Raw genomic sequence first — 21,653 nt, 5'->3', positions numbered from 1 at the left:
CTATTCTGTAACCCCAGTTCTCTGAAATACCAGTGAAAATTTTGTGCACGAGGAATGAACAGATCACTGGCATGCTTGGCTGATGCCAGTGCCAGGAGCATAACTGTCTTGTAAGACAACAATTTAAAGAAATATTCTCCAAGGGATCGAAAGGCTGCTGTGACGAGGCTTCCAGCACCATGGAGAGGTCACACTCAGGAACAAGCTTTCTAGTAACTGGCAAGGAACGGCAAGCACCCTACATGTGCTACAAATGAAAGTATGCTGCCCCACTGCTGCGTCATTAAAGCCAATGCGGTGTCCATAAACAGCTGCAGGGTAAATCTTAATGGTAGAAAAGGATTTGCCTTTGTCCAAAAGGTCCTGTAGAAAGCATGTAGGAGGCGTGAGTTGCACCAGTTCTCAAATACCCGCCACTTACAATCATGCAAAAACCTTGTGGACAAGGCCCTGGCATTCTGTATAGTGGCAGCCAACCCAGGACGAAGCCCCAATGTGTTCAGGTTACATTTCTCACGGGCCAAGCCCATAGTGCCACCCTGTCTGGGCGAGGATGGTCTATTTCTCTGTTCGCCCGAGACAAGAGGTCTGAGGTGTGCAACGGAAGAGGCATGGCTGAGCATAAAGGAGAGGAATTATCTCTGCCAGTCATGGTGCGTTGGGCCATCTGGGTGCTATGAGAATCAGTGTCAGGCTCTGCTCTCTCATTCTGGCTAGAGTGGGGAAAAATCAAGCTTATTGGAAGAAAGGCATAGAGCAGTATATTGGGCCATGGGTGAGCTAGTGCGTCTACACCGAGGGGAGCTTCCTTGTCCCTTTGCGAGAAGAACATAGGACAGTGGGTGTTTTCACATGAGGCTGAGAGATTGACGGATGCTCGAGCAAATCTCTCCCACAACATGCACACTATTTGAGGAAGGAGTAGCCACTCTCCATAGAGAGGGTTCCCCCTTGTCAGGAGATCTGCGCCCAAGTTCAGAATACCTGGGTGGGTTGCACGTAATGACAGGAGGTGCTGGCTGCTCCATACCAAAAGCTTGTGGGCTTGCAAGCTGACAGGAGCACATCCATCCTTGGCGATTCATGTGCGCTATGGCTGTGGTATTGTCACAGCACACTGGCACATGATGCCCCTGAAGGTGGGGCAGAAAATGTCTTAGGGCCTTCCATACAGTTAGGAACGCTAGATGACTTATGTGAGCTGAGCGTAGTTCATTCGGCTACATCCCATACACTGTTCTGTTGTTACCACTTTCCGTAACATAACCGTCCCTAGAGGCGTCCTGTGCAAATAAAACTCTGTGCTTTTCCAGTGATGCAATGCTGATGTGCCTTTCTCTGAGAGGAAATTTCCTGTTCCAAAAAATGAGCATAGCTCTCAAAACGCGGGTATTTTGTGGCAAACTGAAGCCTGTAGCCGTGCATCATTGTCTGAATTACCCATTTTGGGGCTGACACGGCGTGCCACAATTTTCAGGTGTGAACTTCATTAACATAATTGCCAGCCATTAGGTGAGAGATAGAGCCAACGGGAGGTAGTTAATCACTTGACCGTTGGGGCTACCTGCTGAGTTTATGGCTTCAGCAACAGGAAAACATGACAGGATAAAATCTTTATTTACTGAAGATCTGACGTCAAGCTGATCTGAACGTTTTCATCACTCTCAGCTGCATATCATCACAAACGTTGATTGTAGTGATTCTGTCACCAAGCATTTTTTTCCTTCACTAAAATGAAATCAGAAAGCGGAGACACAACAGTCTGTTTTTAATGAACGTAATTTCTTAAAGGTGCACTCAGTAACTTTTTGTTCGTGTGATCTTGGACTTACAGTGACACCTAGTGGTGTGGATGCAGCATCATTCAAAATCAATAGTTTTGAGTTACAGACACCATTGTAGAAATTCACTATTCACAATCAGCCATGATTTAATCCATGAGTGAAAGTGTCCAATAACAAGACAGTTACTGAGATTAAGTGAACAATATTCAGCTGGTCATGTGATTCTAACATGGCAGCCCCCATGAGGGGACCCCTGCCCCATGTAGAGTAAAACAGCTTTTATAAGGTTACTGATTTGACTAGAGTCCTCATCTCATGTGAGTGCTCATGATTTCATACTTATGTTTCAAAATTACAGTTCATTTCTTTAGGAATAAAACTTTTTTAATGAGGAAAAAATTACTGCGTGCACCTTTAAATCACTGAAAAGCTGCTGCGTATGGATATGCGTGTTCTACGGTAAGCCTCGAGAGGAAAAATACACAATCACGCAATTTAAAAGGTGAAGTTAATCCATGAATCACATAGTAAATCACTCTATTAGAATTGTTTATGGTCACGTGGTACTCCTGTTATTTCAGCTAGCTCCACGTGACGTAGTCAGAGAGAGAGTTGCGGTGAGTTGGTATGTTTGTCTGAATCGGCAAGTGTGTCATATACCTCCGACTAAAGAGAGTGAGATCTCAGCAAAGCAGTCTGCATGTGTGACACCTTCGGCCAAAAACAAGTTGATTTGCTGTGTTCATTGAAAAAGTGACAATAAACCTGACTTTGACGTTGTTCTCCAAGAAAAGGAGTGGGCACTGGCCAAGGTAAATTAATGTTTCCCTCTTGCACAAATGCACATTGATTGGTTCAGTTTACTGTTGAAGCCACCAGCTGGTAGAGGCTTCAATTTGGCAACACAAACTTTTAAAATATAATGTTTCATTTTCCCAAAAGAAAGCGGGACATGTCCCCCCTCCCCCAGTTGTAATGGTTGCTACGCCCATGGAAAAATGATCTTACTCAGACATATTCAGTTTTTATTGAGCTTCAATATGAAATGGAGTGATTGATTTGTGTGTGTGGTTGTGTGTTAGTTTGAGCCAATGACTGCCATCTCCTCCACACTGGAGCTGCTGCTAGTGGAGGATGTGCGAGTGACCCCTGACACCATCACCATATACAACCACCCTGATGTGACGGTAACACCTCACACTCACTCCATTGGTTACTCTGCTCTCCCTCAGCTTACACTCTGCTTAACCCGTGATGTGTTTGTATCTCTGCAGGCTGATCTGACTCTGAGAGAGGGTTCAGGTTATTTCTATGTCAACACAAGTGTCGGGGGAATCGCTGATGTCTCGTTCCAAGAGTCTCAGGGAATTGCTCAGGTGACATTCAACCACATATTCCTCAAGGTCCACACTTGACTTGTTTTTGCCAGTATTTCTCATTTATTCTTCAGTGTTGGCAATTTTGTCTCCGTTTGATGAAAAGAGAAAATTCAGTGTTTTTACCAGTGGTGGCCTGAAGCGAGAGAGTCTGAACCTCCTCAGAAATGCATTCAAAATTCAAATTCAAAACTAAATTGATCAAAATAAACTTTGTTTTAATTCAGTTTCCCAATAATGTGCATAACTCAGATGCATATAATACAATATACGATGTATCCTTATTTTTCTTTTATACACAATAGCACAGGCAAATTTCAGTTACTGCACAAATGCCAAATGAGGCAGATAGCCAATCAAAATGGCCACTTAGTTTTACTATAGTGTTCAATGACATTACTGGACTTTTTAGTCTGTTAATGAACTCTGCAAATGACTGCAGACTCTGCAGTTTTCCCTGCGCACTTCTGTTAAATGATAGTGGGATGTAAAGTGGTTTTCGTGTACCTCAGGTGGTCCCAGTACAGGCAGGGGTCTTGCAGGTCATGGTTCATGACCTCTGCTTGACGTTTCTGTCCCCCACCACAGCTACAGTCCACATCTCTGATATTCTGGAGGTTTATGTGCGGGTGGTCGACAAGGTGAGTGACACCCAATCGAAGACTAAAATAAGATCTGTTAAATTAATTCAATCAGAAATGGATTACTAAAAAGTAACTAGAGCCATTTGTCAACTAAAGTTGAAAGAGCTTAATTTTGAGAAATACAATGTTGTACAAAAACTCATTTTATGTATATGTATTTTTCTTTTAAGAATAATTTCACAAGTCACTGAAATGAGAAGTTTAGAATGACTTCATTTGGAACTCTTTCTATGATGTGCTTGATGTTTTCATTCAATTATCAAAGATGAAATTCAGATAATGACACGATTCGTTTCAGGTGGAGATCGGCAAGTCGGTGAAAGCGTTTGTTCGAGTTTTGGACAGCAACAAGAAGCCCTTCCTGTCCAAATATTTCTCTGTGATGAACCTCAAACTGAGGGCAGCTTCATCCATCATCTCTCTGCAGTGAGTAACTGTGTTTCTATCAGATCTTCTCAACTCATTCCTCCGCTGTCTGTGAGAGCTCATGAGGTTGTCTGGTTTGTCAGAGCTCTGTCAGATTCATCAGAGGACGATACGGCCACATTCCTGGTGAAAGGGCTAGTGATTGGTCAGACCAGTGTGTCTGCTGTGGTCATAGACAAAAATGGACGAAAAATCTCCTCTGCACCACAACAGATTGAAGTAAGCCTCTTCCATGCATTCATGGCGCTTGTTCTGCGTAACAGAGATTTTATTTCTTTCAGACTGCTGTTTGTTTATAGTTCGGATTTAGGATTATTTACAGAAACCTCATGCCGTCAATGTGTTTGTGATCATGTGTTTGCATACAAATGCAGTATTAATAGATGTTTTTTTTTTTTCTTCTATGATTTGTAGGTATTTCCCCCCTTCAGAATGCTGCCCAGGAAAGTCACTCTAATAATTGGGGCAATGATACAGGTAATATATTCCAGGGTGAATCTCACAAGAGTCTCATTTCACTTGCGTAGTCAGACCTTTCTCAGCTAAAGGTACAGTTGAAATCAGAAGTTTACATGCACCTTAGCCAAATACATTTAAACTCAGTTTTTCACAATTCCTGACATTTTAATCGTAGAAAACATTCCCTGTCTTAGGTCAGTTAGGATCACTACTTTATTTTAAGAATGTGAAATGTCAGAATAATAGTAGAGAGAATTATTTATTTCAGCTTTTATTTCTTTCATCACATTCCCAGTGGGTCAGAAGTTTACATACACTTTGTTAGTATTTGTTAGCATTGCCTTTAAATTGTTTAACTTGGGTCAAACATTTTGGGTAGCCTTCCACAAGCTTCTCACAAAAAGTTGCTGGAATTTTCCTCCAGACAGAACTGGTGTAACTGAGTCAGGTTTGTAGGCCTCCCTGCTCGCAAATGCTTTTTCAGTTCTGCCCACAAACTTCTATCAGATTGAGGTCAAGGCTTTGTGATGGCCACTCCAGTACCTTGACTTTGTTGTCCTTAAGCCATTTTGCCACAACTTTGGAGGTATGCTTGGGGTTATTATCCATTTGGAAGACCCATTTGCGACAAGCTTTAACTTCCTGGCTGATGTCTTGATGTTGCTTCAATATATCTACATAATTTTCCTTCATTGATAACACATTTTAATGTCATATTAGTTGATGTTTTACATGTAGTCTTGTGCATCCTCATATTTAAATGCTCCTCTAAATGCCTCCCACAATGGTGTAAACGATGTCTGAATGTTCAGAAACAATATGTCGTTGCTCAGTTGTTTGAACTTCTTTTTACCTCTGAACGAAGAAGAACTTCACTGTAAGTGTGCTGGGGCCTTAAAGCGATCAAACACAGTACGTATAGCTCCTATGTGCTGTTTAGGTGTGGGGTTATCTGAGGAAAAATATAACCCACAATAATAGTGGGAAAACATTATTGAAATAATGGCACTGCAGTCTCTATGAACATTTGTATAGAAAAATTTGTGAAGTGTGTAGAGGCTAAAAGTATAGTATAGTACAGAAAATGAGTGAAGACTATTTCAAAAGTCATACAGAAGAAAACAAAGCAGAATGTAAAGCTCTGCTTGTTGAAGTCCAAAATACTTATAAATGTATAAATGACTGTATAAATCTACCATTTCCTGGCAGACTGATATAAAAAGCCTATGTGCCCTAACTCGCAGAAGTTGCTTAAAACCAGCCAATCAGATTAGCACTTACTAGATCAAGAGAGTTTTTAAAGATTTTGTGTGCAATATGTAAAAATATCAAATGGTTGTAAACTGTGGGCGTGCTGTCTGATGCAGAGACTATATTTCACCCCAAAATCAAATGAAGAAAATAAGAAATTATATTTATATATTAAATTAGAACTATTAACATTTTTATTTTTTCCACTGTGACATCATTTTCATGACAATTAAGCACATTTTCACTCCAGATTCTCCAAAATGTATTTTTCATTACTGTAATACAGAAAGAAAAATCATCCTGTCTGGATGCAATGATTTTTTTTTTTTTTTTTTAAATAGAATTGTCATAAATTAAATTCAATAGAACAAATGCTAGAATTATGATGTAGTGGTGGTCTACCTGATGATAATAATAATGTTCAGGTTGGACGGCAGTTTAAACAAACTACCAGATAAATTAAGAAAGTATGACCCCGAGTACGGTGACGTCATGCGAAGGGCAGCCGTGTGAGATACAGCTCTGCGCACTTTGCTAATTTTTTTAATTTTCATGATATAATCCGTTGAATACACCCAGTTACTCATTTACTGTTTGAGGTAAACATGGCAAAGAAGTCAAAATCCTCGGGCTCTGGAGACATTAAAAGACACTTACGGGATCAAGATGAAAGCCCAGACAGGCCTGTGGACCGGGGACTCGATTTGGATGGCGCGGCGGGAGAAGGAATCCAGCGTCAACTGTCCAACATGTCGGTGATGTTGACGAAGGTACTTGCGGACTTGGAGGATCTCGTTGTAATACGTCGATTCGATTACGGCGATGAAAAAAATTATCTGAGCTAGTCACAAGAGTGACTAATCGAATCGATTATTTGGAGTCATCAGAGAGGGAATTAGCCGCTAATCCGCCCGCGACCAAAGTTGATTTGGAATGTGTTCTTGAAAAGCTTGAAGATCTTGAGAATAGAAGCCGCAGGAATAACATTCAAATTGTTGGAATTCCTGAGCATGAGGAGGGCAGAGATATGGTGAAATTCCTAGACGAGTTTTTCCCGAGTCTGCTCGACAAAACAGGCCACAAGCTGGAAATCGAGCGAGATCACAGAGTCCCAGCTCACAGATCTGCTGAGGGAGGAAGGCCCTGATCGATTCTGGCCAAATTTTTGAAATCATCCGATAAAGATCTCGTGTTGCGCCAGGCGAAGAGCAAAGGAAAGCTTTCTTGGAAGAATTAAAATATTTTCTTGTTCCCGGACTTTGCGAACTCAACGAGAGAAACGCAATCGGTTTAAGGAATGCAAGAAACTCTTACATCAGCAGAAGATCACTTTTGCTCTGATGTTTCCAGCCAGACTGAGAATAAACACCAAGGACGGCAGCAAAGTAAATACTACATGTCCCAATCAGGCAATGTCTTGTATTGAAATGATGGGTGAGTAACCATTGGGTGTTTTTCTTGTGAGTGGATTGACTCACTATACATACTCTGGCTTTCGGAGGAAGCTGGGGGCCATTTTTGTTTCCTTTTGCGTTGGCTCCACCGAGTGGCTGGAGTTTTTGTTTTGTCGATTAACACTTTTCCTTAAAAAAACTTTTGCATTGATGGAAGATCACTTTTACAATGAATGGATGACCGCAAAATATCTACATGCCCACACAAAGGATGTCTTTTATAAAGTTGGCGGACTGTGTAAATCATGGGATATACCTTTATGCGGCCTCCGAGTGAATTGACTCTTGACCATCCGAGGAACCGGGATGCGTGTTTCGTTTCCTTTTGCGCTGGTTCCGCCTAGCGGTTGGAGCTTGTTTTGTTAAATAAAATTACTTTGGGACAGTTATGGATGAATCTGTCAGTTCCTTGTGCTTATGCCTCCTGTTGGCTGGAGTATGATTTGTGGAGTATTTTCGTGGGACATTGTAATGATTATGTCATCTGCTGCACTCATCAGCTGGCTCACTGAAGATTCATTTGTCTGACCGAGGAAACTGAATGGCTTTATATCGGCTGGAATTTGTTTTGTGAAGGAACACACCTTTGGTACAGTTCTGTGAATGAGTCTACACGTTCTTTGTGTTTATTCTGCCTATTGGCTGGGGATTGTTTTACAAAATATTTGATGTTATGTAATCTTGCCATACAAATTTGTGCGGCAAAATTGAGCAATCCGATGGCAAAGTTGTCGCGGGGGCTCTCGTAGGCATACATGGACTGTTTGAGTTTAGAGGGATGGACGCTGGTTGGCGCTTTCGTGCATGGGGTTAATGCACACGTTTTTCTTTTTTCTGTTTGTTTTGTTCAGGGGGAAGTTTGGGGTTTTATTGTTGCATTAATGTTGAAATGTGGTCTTCATAATTTTGTTTTTGGCACACAATAAATTTTTTCTATTATAATGTCGAATGTTGGTATGAATGTACTATCTCCACGTGGAATGTGAATGGGTTGGGGCACCCCATAAAAAGAAGTAAGGTTATTTCATTTCTTAAACGTAAGAAATATGATATAGTGTTTCTTCAAGAAACACATCTTTCCCTGCAGGAAGCTGAAAAATTTGGGAAGATATGAGGTCGACATGTTTTCTTTAGTGCTGGCTCAAGTAAGAGAAAGGGAGTCATTATATTGGTAAATAAACATTTACAATTCAAATTTCTCAAACAGTTTAATGATAAATAAGGAAGAGTCATTGTTGTTTTAGCAGAAATTCAGGGGCAATGTCTGATTTTGGCTAATATTTACGCACCTGATGCTAACGCTGATGATCAGGGCTTTTTTATAGATCTTGAAGGGATGTTGCAAGCCGCTGGCACCCCTCATGATATAATTTTGGGAGGAGACTTTAATCTTTTGATGGACTCAGTCCTTGATCATAGTGAAGCAAAAGTGTGTAAGCCCCCTAGAGCAACATTGACGCTTCTCAGGATGTGTAAAAATCTTGGTCTTGCAGATATTTGGAGACGTTTGAACCCATCTGTTAGAGACTATACATTTTTTTTTTTCATCAGTCCATAAGATTTATTCTAGAATAGATTTTTTTTTTTCTTTTTATCCAAATCCCTCATTTCATCTGTTGTTGCTTGCTCAGTTGGAAACATTTTAGTCTCGGATCACGCCCTGGTGAGTTTAGAGGTGTTGCCACATATAGAGAAAAATAAATCATATAGTTGGCGCTTTAATGTATTCCTTTTGCAAAATCCTGATTTCCAACAAATGTTAAAGACTGAAATCAGTGTTTATATGGAGACCAATTGGTCCTCAGTATCCTCTGTGGGCATGGCTTGGGAGGCACTTAAGAGGGTTCTTAGGGGTCGGATCATACAGTATGCCTCATTCATCAAAAAATCCAAAGCACGAGAACTCGTGGAGTTGGAAGGAAATATTAAAAGTGCAGAGGCAGAGCTGAAGCGCCGTATGTCATCTGATGGCCTCAGATAATTGACCCGATTGAAATATAGATATAATACTGTTTTGTCGCAGAAAGTGGAGTTTTGGTTATTCAGGGCAAGACAGTCATACTTTGAGTCGGGGGACAAAGCAGGGAAGCTTTTGGCTAGATATATAAAGCAGAGAGAGTCTTTTTCTACCATTCCCTCAGTGAAATCTGCTGGTGGTGAAATTTTTACCTCAGCCATTGATATTAATAATGCTTTTATAGTTCCATGTTTTCATCTACTGATGAAGATATTAGAAACTTTGTGGAACCATTAGATCTTCCTAAACTGAAGACTTAGCAAAAAATGGCTCTTGATTCTGAGGTAACCTTGGAGGAGCTTGACAAGGTAATTAAGTCCCTACCTACTGGCAATGCTCCGGGGCCAGATGGTTTTGCCCGCAGAATTTTTTAGATCCTATGCTACAGAACTGGCTCCACTTTTGTTAGAAGTTTATACTGGATCATTAAAGAATGGAAAGCTTCCTCCAACCATGACACAAGCCCAGATCAGTCTGATTCTTAAAAAGGACAAAGATCCAAGCGAGTGTAAGAGTTACCGTCCAATCTCCCTGATACAACTAGATGTAAAAATGTTGTCAAAAATTTTGGCTAACCGATTATGTAAAGTTATGACATCACTATATATATATAGATCAGGTGGGGTTTATTCGGGGCCGTAGCTCTTCTGATAACATTAGGCGTCTCATCAATATCATGTGGTCAGTAGCGAATGATCAGTCTCCGGTCGTTACCATCTCACTTGACGCCGCAAAGGTGTTTGATATGGTAGAATGGGATTATCTTTTTAAGATTTTGGAAATGTATGGGTTCGAGAGTACATTTATTGGTTGGATTAAGTTACTTTATAGACACCCTGTAGCAGCGGTACAAACAAATGGACTAATTTCAGATTATTTTACTCTGGATAGGGGCACTCGGCAGGGCTGCCCTCTTTCCCCATTATTGTTCTGTCTTGCCCTGGAACCATTAGCAGCCGCGATAAGAAAGGAGGATGATTTTCCAGTGGTGATTGCGGGAGGTGTGGCACATAAGCTTCTGCTTTACGCAGATGATATTTTATTATTCGTCTCCGACCCCACTAGATCTATGCCTTGTCTCCACAGAATTATTAATTCCTTTTCCAAGTTCTCAGGATACAAAGTCAATTGGTCTAAATCCGAAGCTTTGGCTCTGACAGCGTACTGTCCAGTAACGGCCTTCCAGCCGGGCGCCTTCCAGTGGCCCAAACAGGGCATTAAGTATTTGGGGATTTTATTCCCAGCAAATTTGTCTGATTTAGTCAGAGTTAATTTTGATCCCTTAATAAAAAGGTTTTCGAATGATGTGAACAGGTGGGCTTCATTACACTTTTCGATGATTGGGAAGGTTAATGTAATTAAAATGAATTGTATTCCAAAATTCAACTACCTGTTACAATCTCTCACTATAGATGTCCCCCTCTCTTATTTCAAGCAATTTGATAGCATAGCGAAGTCCTTACATTTGGAATGGTAAGCGTGCCAGGTTAAATTTCAATAAGTTACATAGGCCTATTGACAAAGGTGGGTTAGGCCTACCCAAGAATTTATTTTATTATTATGCATTCAGTCTCAGACAAGCTCTTGCCCCTATCTTGCCTCTGCATAGCCTTTCGATCAAATTAATCAGAGAAGTTAAGTCACACCCCGTTATTTTGCATTTACACTCAATATGGACAAAAGTGTCCAGAGTGTTTAATTCTGATATTTATTTAAGCGTAGCCTCGAGCATATGGCTGAACCCTAAACTATGTATTAATAAGTCACCTTTCTGTTGGTCAGATTGGATTGTGAGGGGGGTTACTACACTCGGTGACCTATATGAGAGTGGAGTATTGAGACCTTTTGAAAATTTGGTTCAACATTTTGGGATTCCCAGATCTCAATTTGATAAGTATTTACAGCTGCGCCACCTACTCTGCACTGTTTTTGGGAGTGGTTTACACCCCCCTATAGCGGCAGATACTCTGGGAGTGGTGATTACTGCTTTTGGAAAAGGTCATGAGGCATCAGTGTTTTACTCGCTGCTAATTCAGAGTCTGGGGGACAGAGCTTTAAATTCCCTCAAAAGATTATGGGAGGAAGATTTACATTTGTTTTTGGAGGAGGGAGTGTGGGCTAGGATTCTTAAAAACATCAAGTCTGCATTTAGATTACAGGAGTTCTGGTTGAGGGTCCAGAATTTTATGGTCAACGTATTGGGTACTCAGATCTCCTTTTGCCCCAGGCTCTGTATTTTGGGTGACGGGGCGGTCATTGATGTAGGAGATAAGTACATGAAGAATTGGATCCTGGCCGGTGTTATGGTGGGCAGACAGGTTATCCTTAGAGGATGGAAGTCAGCTTGAGCCCCCTCGTTTCGTGAGTGGTGCGAGGAGATGGGCAGGGTGGCAGCTTGGGAAGAGTTATCATATAGAAGGCGAGGCAACATGGATATGTTCATCAGGAGGTGGGGAAGCTATTTGGCCTTTTTTGAGGGCTCTCGGGGAGGGGCAGTGGAGGGAGAGGTGTTGCTTTAAATTTGTATGTTGTAGCCTTTTTGTTTTTGAACATATACTTTTTTAAAAATGTATTTCTAAATATTTTCTTCTGTTTTATTGTTTGTTTGTGTGTCTTTGTCAATTGTATTTGACCACTGGGGTCTCTGTTTTTGTTGGGTGATGGGGTGGGGTGGCTAATATTTGGGAGGAAGGGTTGTAAATAATACATTGTGATTCCATATATTCTGTTATATATATATATATATATGCAATCAATAAAAGCGTTTAATTAAAAAAAAAAAAAAAAAGTACGACCACACCAGGAATTTTAAACAAAAGAAGTTACACTCCAAGATATACCAAAAATAAGAATTATTATTCCATTAGTTTTAACATGCACCAATAACAACGAAAAACTCCTTTTAGAGTGGTAATTGCACACAAAAAAACAAAAACCAAATTCCCTAATAGTTAAAAAAACGAGCGCAGTTGCGCACCTGCTTCAACAATCCAACTAACTTAAAGATTCTAATAAAGAAAATAATCAAACAAAACAAAACGCAATCTTCAGAAGGGTACGTAGTTCATGGCCAAAGTGGTCTTTATGTTTGCGTGTGGTCTTTGTGAGCATGTATGAATGTCTTATTTATGAATAAGGGAGGAACATGCACACCTTAAAGTTTAAAAAGGCAGTAGAAAGAGATTCCCCGTTTGCCATTCCGCTGGTTCTTCGGAGTTCAACTTGTTTTCTCACTGCTCTATGCACAAAATAATTCCAGTCATCCAAAGACTTTTCTGGCAGATATTCGCATGGATTGAAGTTCTGATGTGACAAAATATTTCCAAGAAAGGAGCATCAAGAATTTTTCCTCTCAAACAACTCTCCGTCACTGTTTTCAAATCTTTTACCAGCTCTTACTTCTGCATCTCGACTCTCTCACCTTTTCACCTTTTTTCTATATTTCCAAAAAAACACCCTTTTTTTTTTCACCATCTTTAGTTTTTAGTTTGGTTAATTAATAAAGATTATTATGATGATGTATTGGTTTCAAATATTGATTTATTTAATATGATTATATGTTGAACTTGCGTCATTTAGTTGAAATCCACTACAATTTATACTTACAATTGTATTTTATAGAAGGACTGTACAATTCAAATAATTTGTCAATTTTTAGTACAGTTTTTAGAATTTTCTGGGGAAATGTGCTTAATCGTCATGAAAATTTATATCACAATGAAAAAACTCTCAATAGTTCTAAAGTAGGTTTCTATTCTTTCTGCAGACTGATTTTGGGTTACATGTTTTTGACAGATTTAGTTCGATTCATCCTCTGGCACTCTTTCTGACTGAAGCATTCGGATGTGTGAATCAGACTTGTGTGTTGTAATTGTAATTTGTAGATCACATCAGAAGGAGGACCACAACCACAGTCCAACATCCTCTTCTCTCTGTCGGATGAGAACATCGCCTCCATCAACAGTCTGGGACACGTCCAGGGCCTGTCTGTGGGCAACATGAGCGTGACTGGTGTGGTTCAGGCGGTTGACACGGAAACAGGCAAACTAGTGGTGGTGTCACAGGTGATGCCATACAGTCTGACAGATGTGTGGAGGTTGATCGGATTTGATTAGTGTGTTGATGAGTTTAACACTGTTATTAACAGGATCGAGTGGATGTTGAGGTGGTCCAGCTGAAGGCCATCAGAATCAGAGCCCCCATCACCAGGATCAAGATGGGAACACTGGTAACACACACATTTATATCAGGGCTGTCCATTGCTAAAATCTTTCATCTAATTAATTGCAGGACATGGCAATTAATTGCAATTATTCATTTACATCATTATTTGCTGAGAAAGTCCTCCAAATGAATATAATTCATATAAATAGTGCATAATAATTCAAATATTTATAAAGATAATATGTAGGGCCCATAATATATATAATACGGATTGAAAATCAGTTTGAAATGAATTGCATCAATTTGGCAGATGAATAAAGAATTGATTAGACAATAAAAACAGTGGCTTTAGAACTGAATATCTTGTTTGATTTATTCTCATATCATTGAACAAGTCTACAGTTGACAGCAATCTGTTTTGCATTCAGTTCTTCAATGTGTATTGTTCTCACAATACGTGTTCTTATGTTCCGTATGCGCTATTTTAAATTGTCACTCTGTGTACATGTGCGTTCCTCAGATGGACGCGTTTGGGCGTCTCACTGTTAAGCATCATAAATGCTGCATCTTTAGGACATTGTGTCTTGTTAAATGTAGTATAAACTCTGAAAATCGAACACGTCATTTTATGCACGTCAGGGAGCATGATTAATTGTTAATTTAACGTGTTATTTTTTATTTCATTCAAATTTTAAATATTGGCTCCCTTTCAGTTAAAGAGTTGGAATTTGAATTGAACATTCCCACAGTATATTTAATTTGAATTGTAATGACAGGAAGGAGAACTTAAAGGTGCTGTAAGCGATTTTAGCGTTCTGAAGCATTCACGTGACTGAGCTGTTGAATTAGCCACACCCTCTCAATCAAAACCCCGCCCTCCAAAGATAATTTTGAGAGCAAAACCGAGCAAAAGAGCAGCATTGTTTGTTCCTGTGTCTGTCAAATTCAACAATAGCACAATAGCACCCTCAACTGACAAACATTATCAATCATAGCCTCAATGATGTGCTTTGAATACAACACTGTGAGAATGAGCAAAATGATTGACGTGAAAAGCGACAATGTCCGTGATTCGCGGACACTTTTTTTTTTTTTTTGCTGTTTACAAAGTCTACAGCTGTCACAGAGACCAGTGAGATATCTCAGGACACTTATTTCATTAATATCTTTAAGGGAGTAGGAACATTCTTTGCATATTTTCAGAGGAATTTCATTAGTATAAAAATTGTTGACAAAACAAATAATTGCATCATTAATTTTTACTAGTTATGCCTATTTATCCCTCATATGTAGAATACATGAATGTGAAATACTGTTAACAGTATTTGAGTGTGGGGGGTCTGGGTAGCTCAGCGAGAAAAGAAGTCTACCTGACACCCCTGGTGTCGTGAGTTCGAATCCAGGGCGTGCTTAGTGACTCCAGCCAGGTCTCCTAAGCAACCAAATTGGCTCGGTTGCTAGGGAGGGTAGAGTCACATGGGGTAACCTCCTCGTGGTCGCTACAGTGCATCCGGAAAGTATTCACAGCGCTTCACTTATTCCACATTTTGTTATGTTACAGCCTTATTCCAAAATGGATTACATTTCATTACTTTCCTCAAAATTCTACAACAAAATACCCCAAAATGACAACGTGAAATGTTTGTTTGAAATCTTTGCAAATTTATTAAAAATAATAAACGAAAAAAATCACATGTACGTAAGTATTCACAGCCTTTGCTCAATACTTTGTTGAAGCACCTTTGGCACCAATTACAGTCTCAAGTCTTTTTGAGTATGATGCTACAAGCTTGGCACACCTATTTTTGGGCAGTTTCTCCCATTCTTCTTTGCAGGACCTCTCAAGCTCCATCAGGTTGGATGGGGAGTGTCGGTGCACAGCCATTTTCAGATCTCTCCAGAGATGTTCAATCGGGTTCAAGTCTGGGCTCTGGCTGGGCCACTCAAGGACATTCACAGAGTTGTCCCGGAGCCACTCCTTTGTAATCTTGGCTGTGTGCTTAGGGTCGTTGTCCTGTTGGATGATGAACCTTCACCTCAGTCTGAGGTCCAGAGCGCTCTGGAGCAGGTTTTCATCAAGGATGTCTCTGTACATTGCTGCATTCATCTTTCCCTCGATCCTGACTAGTCTCCCAGTTCCTACTGCTGAAAAACATCCCCACAGCATGATGCTGCCACCACCATGCTTCACTGTAGGGATGGTATTGGCCAGGTGATGAGTGGTGCCTGGTTTCCTCCAGGCATGATGCTTGCCATTCAGGCCAAAGAGTTCAATCTTTGTTTCTCATGGTCTGAGAGTCCTTCAGGTGCCTTTTGGCAAACTCCAGGCGGGCTGTCATGTGCCTTTTACTGAGGAGTGGCTTTCGTCTGGCCACTCTACCATACAGGCCTGATTGGTGGAGTGCTGCAAAGATGGTTGTTCTTCTGGAAGGTTCTCCTCTCTCTACAGAGAAATGTTGGAGCTCTGTCAGAGTGACCATCAGGTTCTTGGTCACCTGCCTGACTAAGGCCCTTCTCCCCCGATCGCTCAGTTTGGCCGGGCGGCCAGCTCTAGGAAGAGTCCTGGTGGTTCCAAACTTCTTCCATTTAGGGATGATGGAGGCCACTGTGCTCATTGGGACCTTCAATGCTGCAGAAATTGTTCTGTACCCTCGATACGATCCTGTCTCGGAGGTCTACAGACAATTCCTTGGACTTCATGGCTTGGTTTGTGCTCTGACATGCACTGTTAACTGTGGGACCTTATATAGACAGGTGTGTGCCTTTCCAAATCATGTCCAATCAACTGAATTTACCACAGGTGGACTCCAATCAAGTTGTAGAAACATCTCAAGGATGATCAGTGGAAACAGGATGCGCCTGAGCTCAATTTTGAGTGTTATGGCAAAGGCTGTGAATACTTAAGTACATGTGATTTTTTTTTTTTCGTTTTTTATTTTTAATAAATTTGCAAAGATTTCAAACAAACTTCTTTCATGTTGTCATTATTGGGTATTGTTTGTAGAATTATGAGGAAAATAATGAATTTAATCCATTTTGGAATAAAGCTGTAACATAACAAAATGTGGAAAAAGTGAAGCGCTGTGAATACTTTCCGGACGCACTGTATAATGTGGTTTGCTCTCAGTGGGGTTCGTAGTGAGTTGTGCGTGGATGCCGCGGAGAATAGCGTGAAGCCTCCACACGTCTCCGCGTTAATACACTCATCAAGCCACGTGATAAGATGCGCGGAGTGACGGTCTCAGACGCGGAGGCAACTGAGAGATTTGTCCTCCGTCACCCGGATTGAGGCGAGTCACTACACCACCACGAGGACTTAGAGGGAATTGGGCATTCCAAACTGGGGAGAAAAGTTTTTTATTTGAGTGTGTCATAAAGCTTTGTTGTGTTGTTGTAGATGCCAGTGTATGTGATGGGGATGACCAGCAGTCAAACACCTTTCTCTTTTGGGAACGCTGTACCAGGTCTGACCTTCCACTGGTCTGTGATGAAGAGAGACATACTGGATGTGCACACACGACACGCAGAGGTCACAACACCCTCTCTTATCTGCACAGTGCCTCACTGACAATGTGTGTGCTCATTTCAACTATGAATCAATAGACTGTATTCACGCTAGCGGCCTCTTTGATGTTTAATGGCAATGAGAATGAGGCTGTGCGGGATAGACTTACGGTATCTTAAGTGGGCTGTACTGCAGTTTAAAGTGTTTTTGGATCGTTCCGCGGACAAAACATTGATAAAATATCTGTCCAAGAACATACAGTTAATAAAGAATTCCAGACAACATGAGTTGTGGAAAATCAGATGTGATGTAGGAGCTTTAAACAGCTTTATAATCTTCATGTCATTGAAGAGACTGTAAGTCTATCCCTCACAGCCTTGTTTTCATTCCCATTAAAAATCAAAGATGACGCTAGCATGAATTAGGTTTATATTCTGGTCACAGGTTGGGTGATCGATTCCACCTGAAGTGTGTGTTGTTGATTGCTTGCCAAAAGATCACGTACCATGCAATGGTCTAATATCAGACTGAAACTTTAGCTTGTTTAGACTACTACGGCTGTGCGAGTATGTTCATATTGTGACACTTTTTCTTATAATATTTCATCAATTTCGATTCTTTGTATTGATATCATTTTATTTGAGTGCATTCATAAAATGTCCTTCAGTTCAGTATATAGTACTGCAGTATAGAGAAACTGTAATCTGACCGTTAGTGTTTGTGTGATGTGTCCTGCAGGCGTCAGTGCAGCTCAGTGCCGAGCACAATTTTGCCATGAGTGTGTTTGGCAGGAGTAAAGGACGCACTGGACTGAAGGTGATCATGAAGAGCAGCGTTCCTCTCGCCGGACATCTGCAGGACAACACACTGGAACTACATGATGAGATACAGATACAGGTGCACTCACATATTCATCTGTTTTTCATAGAGGACATCACTGTTTGCTCTAATGACTCATCTTTCTGGGGTTTTTGGGGGCATTTATAATGGTAACTTTGCAGTAACATTTGGTAAACCGAGAGTCATGTTTGATCCTACTGCTTATTGAAATGTTAAACGCAGGTTTATGAGAAACTGCAGCTGTTGAACCCAGAGGTTCATGCCGAAGAGATACTGATGTCACCAAACTCACTGCTGAAACTACAAACCAACAGGTAAGGAAACAGCAACCATTCTACTAAGATTATACTACCTTGGATTGAACAAAGATCAGGTGTTCATGTTGCTTTCACATGAGCATTAGTTGTAATACAGTATACAGCAAAGCATACGCAATGCTAATGACATTGTATTTGAGTAATTCCAAACATGTGGCTAAAAGTTACTATCCAAATCTAAAATAAACTCATAACACCGGGTTTTTGTGGACTTAAGAGCATATGAGAGCATTTATCTGCATTAAATGTCCATTGTCGACTCAACTACAAACAAATGTCTTCCTTCAGTCTTCATATTCTCAATTTTTTACATTAAAAGTTGTTTATATTAATTTAGTTAAAGGGATAGTTCACCTAAAAATGAAAATCCTCTCATCATTTACTCACCCTCATGCCATCCCAGATGTGTATGACTTTCTTTCTTCTGCAGAACACAAATGAAGATTTTTAGAAGAATATTTCAGCTCAGTAGGTCCGTATAATGCAAGTGAATGGTGATCAGAATATTAGGCAGCATATGAACAGTCAGTTCTTGAATTTCGTGTGTTGGAAGCAATAAAATGGGCAAGCGTAAGGATCTGAGCGACTTTGACAAGGGCCAAATTGTTAGATGATTGCTAGATGACTGGGTCAGAACATCTCCAAAACGGCAGGTCTTGTGGTGTGTTCCTGGTATGCAGTGGTTAGTACCTAACAAAAGTGGTCCAAGGAAGGACAGCTGGTGAACTGGTGACAGGGTCATGGGGGCCCAAGACTCATTAATGTGCGTGGGGAGCGAAGGCTATCCCGTCTGGTCCGATCCCACAGAAGAGCTACTGTAGCACAAATTGCTGAAAAACTTAATGCTGGCCATGACAGAAAGGTGTCAGAACACACAGTGCATCGCAGCTGCTGTGTATGGGGCTGCGTAGCCTCATGCCCATGCTGACCCCTGTCCATCGCTGAAAGCGCTTACAGTGGGCACGTGAGCATCAGAGCTGGACCATGGAGCAATGGAAGAAGGTGGCCTGGTCTGATCAATCACGTTTTCTTTTAGATCATGTGGATGGCCAGGTGCTTGTGCATCGTTTACCTGGGGAAGTGATGGTAGCAAGATGCACTATGGGAAGAAGGCAGGCCGGTGGAAGCAGTGTGATGCACTGGGCAATGTTCTGCCGGGAAACCTTGGGTCCTGGCATTCATGTGGATGTTACTTTGACACGTACCACCTACCTAAAGATTGTTACAGACCATGTACACCCCTTCATGGCAACAGTATTCCCTGATGGCAGTGACCTCTTTCAGCAGGGTAATGTGCACTGCCACACTGCAAACATTGTTCAGTAATGGTTAGAGGAACATGACAAAGAGTTCAAGGTGTTGACTTGGCCTCCAAATTCCCTAGATCTGAATCCAATTGAGCATCTATGGGATGTGCTGGGCCAACAAGTCCGATCCATGGAGGCTTCACCTCACAACTTACAGGACTTAAAGGATCTGCTGCTAACGTCTTGGTGCCAGATACCGCAGGACACCTTCAGAGGTCTTGTGGAGTCCATGCCTCGACGGGTTAGACCTGTTTTGATGGCACGGGGGGGACCTACATGATATTAGGCAGGTGGTTTTAATGTTGTGGGTTATTGGGGTATAAATGTTGTTGTTGTTGTTAAAGAAACAGTACCATATTTGTGTAATCATTTCTTTACTTGCATGCAGCATTGCTATGTGGTGTGGTTAAACCCTTAAGCCTTTATTTCAGTCGAACATGTAAGGAAGACATTTCTGTTTTTGCAGAGAAATGCTCTTATCCACTCTTCTGTTTTATGGGATTACTTAAGATTTGGATAGTAACTTTTAGCGGCCAAGCATATTTGGAATTACGCAAATGTGAATCTAGAGACCATAAGAGCACTGTTTGAGTATGTGTAATACACTAAAGAGAACAGATCTGTGCACATGCAGACTTTATTTTAATAAATTGCACACCTGTGGTTTGATAATTGCACCACATCATATCACAGTTTCGATTTTACTTCGTTCAGCCCTAGTATATTTATTAATGAACATTATCCAAGATAAATGAATGTTGTAAAAATGTGTTCAGTGTTTGTTCAGGATGCCTAATGCATTAATTAATGTTATGGTAAACTGTATTGTAAAGTTTGTAATTTTCATTAAACAGTTGTTATTGATCATTTAAGTGTGTAATTTTGAATTTGTGTGAAGTCTTCAAATGTGTAATTGCAGAAACACAATAATGACTAAGAAATGATTTACTGAGTCTGGAGGTGAAGAACTTCTTCATAGAAATAGCCAAACCTGTTATTTGAAGGGGATGTCCAAATAATAAAGGGGGATCATGTAGTATATATCTCAGATATCTTCCACAGTATGATAGGGAGAGCTGGAGGATTTTCAGTCTTTCTGATGTTTGACTGTGTACAGAGATGGAGTGGGCTCTCTGTCGTATCGTGTGCTGGACTGTCCCGACACAGCTGCTGTCATTCAGGTGGATGATAAAGGTCATGTGACCTCTGGACCACTGACAGGAACTGTATCACTGCAGATCTGCTCACAGGAAACCTTCGGCGTCAATCAAACCATCATCATTGCTGTCAAGGTAACAGATCTTCACAGAAACGAACAATCAAGGGTGCTGATTTAATATATTTTCAAAAAATGCTTTTCATATTTTCCGATTAATCACCATTTTCTTTTAATAGTTAATCTTGATTAATCAGATTTTGAAAGTGCTGAAATTTGACACTCTATACTTTTCCTTCATTTCCCTCATAGGAAAGAAAAGAAAACAATATATGTAATTACAACAGTGCTTTATCAACATTTTCCAAACAAGGCATTCAAAGTATGAAGATAGAAAGACATTAATGTTACATTAAAAAGGAGGAGTTAGACCAATTTAAAGAACATAGGTTCTCTCATCCTCCACAATATTAATCGGCCAGCAGACAGTGACTGTCCGCTTTGATACAGCAATCACGATGCCACATTCAAGATTCGCTTCAAGGGCGTCAGCGCCAGTGTCAAACGAACTCCATGAGACAACGTCTTGTTCTCGTTTTGTGAGAGTTAAGACTTGATGCGCTTCTGTGGTAAATAAATTGCTCCTTACAGAGGCTGCAAAGTACTTGCTTTCTGTCACAAGTTTCATCTGGGCTTTTGTACAATGAATTGAGGTCCTTTCTCCATCACTTGATGATTGACACAGAATCGCTGTTGTGTGTTGTGGTGTGTGCATCAGTTTGATAATGTCTCCGGACCAGTCGCAAAGGTTCAGCCCGACTCCAACCAGTGTTAAGAACCCACCCAGAGCTGAATACAATGCCAGAATCTAATGTCAAATCAGTTAATGCGTTAATCACAATTAAGAAAAATGAGCGCATTAAACATTTTAAATTAAACGCATGCATTAACGT

At 40.7% G+C, this 21,653-nt stretch overlaps 1 protein-coding gene across 3 annotated transcripts in view; it reads left to right on the top strand.

Moving 5' to 3' along the window:
* LOC127419563 (nuclear pore membrane glycoprotein 210-like) overlaps positions 1-21,653 on the top strand; it is a 70,229-nt gene that overhangs the window by 26,108 nt on the left and 22,468 nt on the right. For all 3 annotated transcript variants that reach the window (XM_051661066.1, XM_051661068.1, XM_051661067.1), the window contains 12 exons: positions 2,867-2,971; positions 3,059-3,160; positions 3,673-3,801; positions 4,103-4,230; positions 4,314-4,449; positions 4,645-4,707; positions 13,296-13,475; positions 13,559-13,639; positions 16,973-17,104; positions 17,819-17,977; positions 18,143-18,234; positions 20,662-20,836. In XM_051661066.1, the coding sequence (XP_051517026.1) occupies positions 2,867-2,971; positions 3,059-3,160; positions 3,673-3,801; positions 4,103-4,230; positions 4,314-4,449; positions 4,645-4,707; positions 13,296-13,475; positions 13,559-13,639; positions 16,973-17,104; positions 17,819-17,977; positions 18,143-18,234; positions 20,662-20,836 (1,482 nt within the window). The remainder of the gene's footprint in view (positions 1-2,866; positions 2,972-3,058; positions 3,161-3,672; positions 3,802-4,102; positions 4,231-4,313; positions 4,450-4,644; positions 4,708-13,295; positions 13,476-13,558; positions 13,640-16,972; positions 17,105-17,818; positions 17,978-18,142; positions 18,235-20,661; positions 20,837-21,653) is intronic.

Source organism: Myxocyprinus asiaticus, chromosome 28 (assembly GCF_019703515.2).
Source record: "Myxocyprinus asiaticus isolate MX2 ecotype Aquarium Trade chromosome 28, UBuf_Myxa_2, whole genome shotgun sequence".
Classification (NCBI taxonomy): domain Eukaryota; kingdom Metazoa; phylum Chordata; class Actinopteri; order Cypriniformes; family Catostomidae; genus Myxocyprinus; species Myxocyprinus asiaticus.
This window is presented reverse-complemented; position numbering and strand designations above follow the sequence as displayed.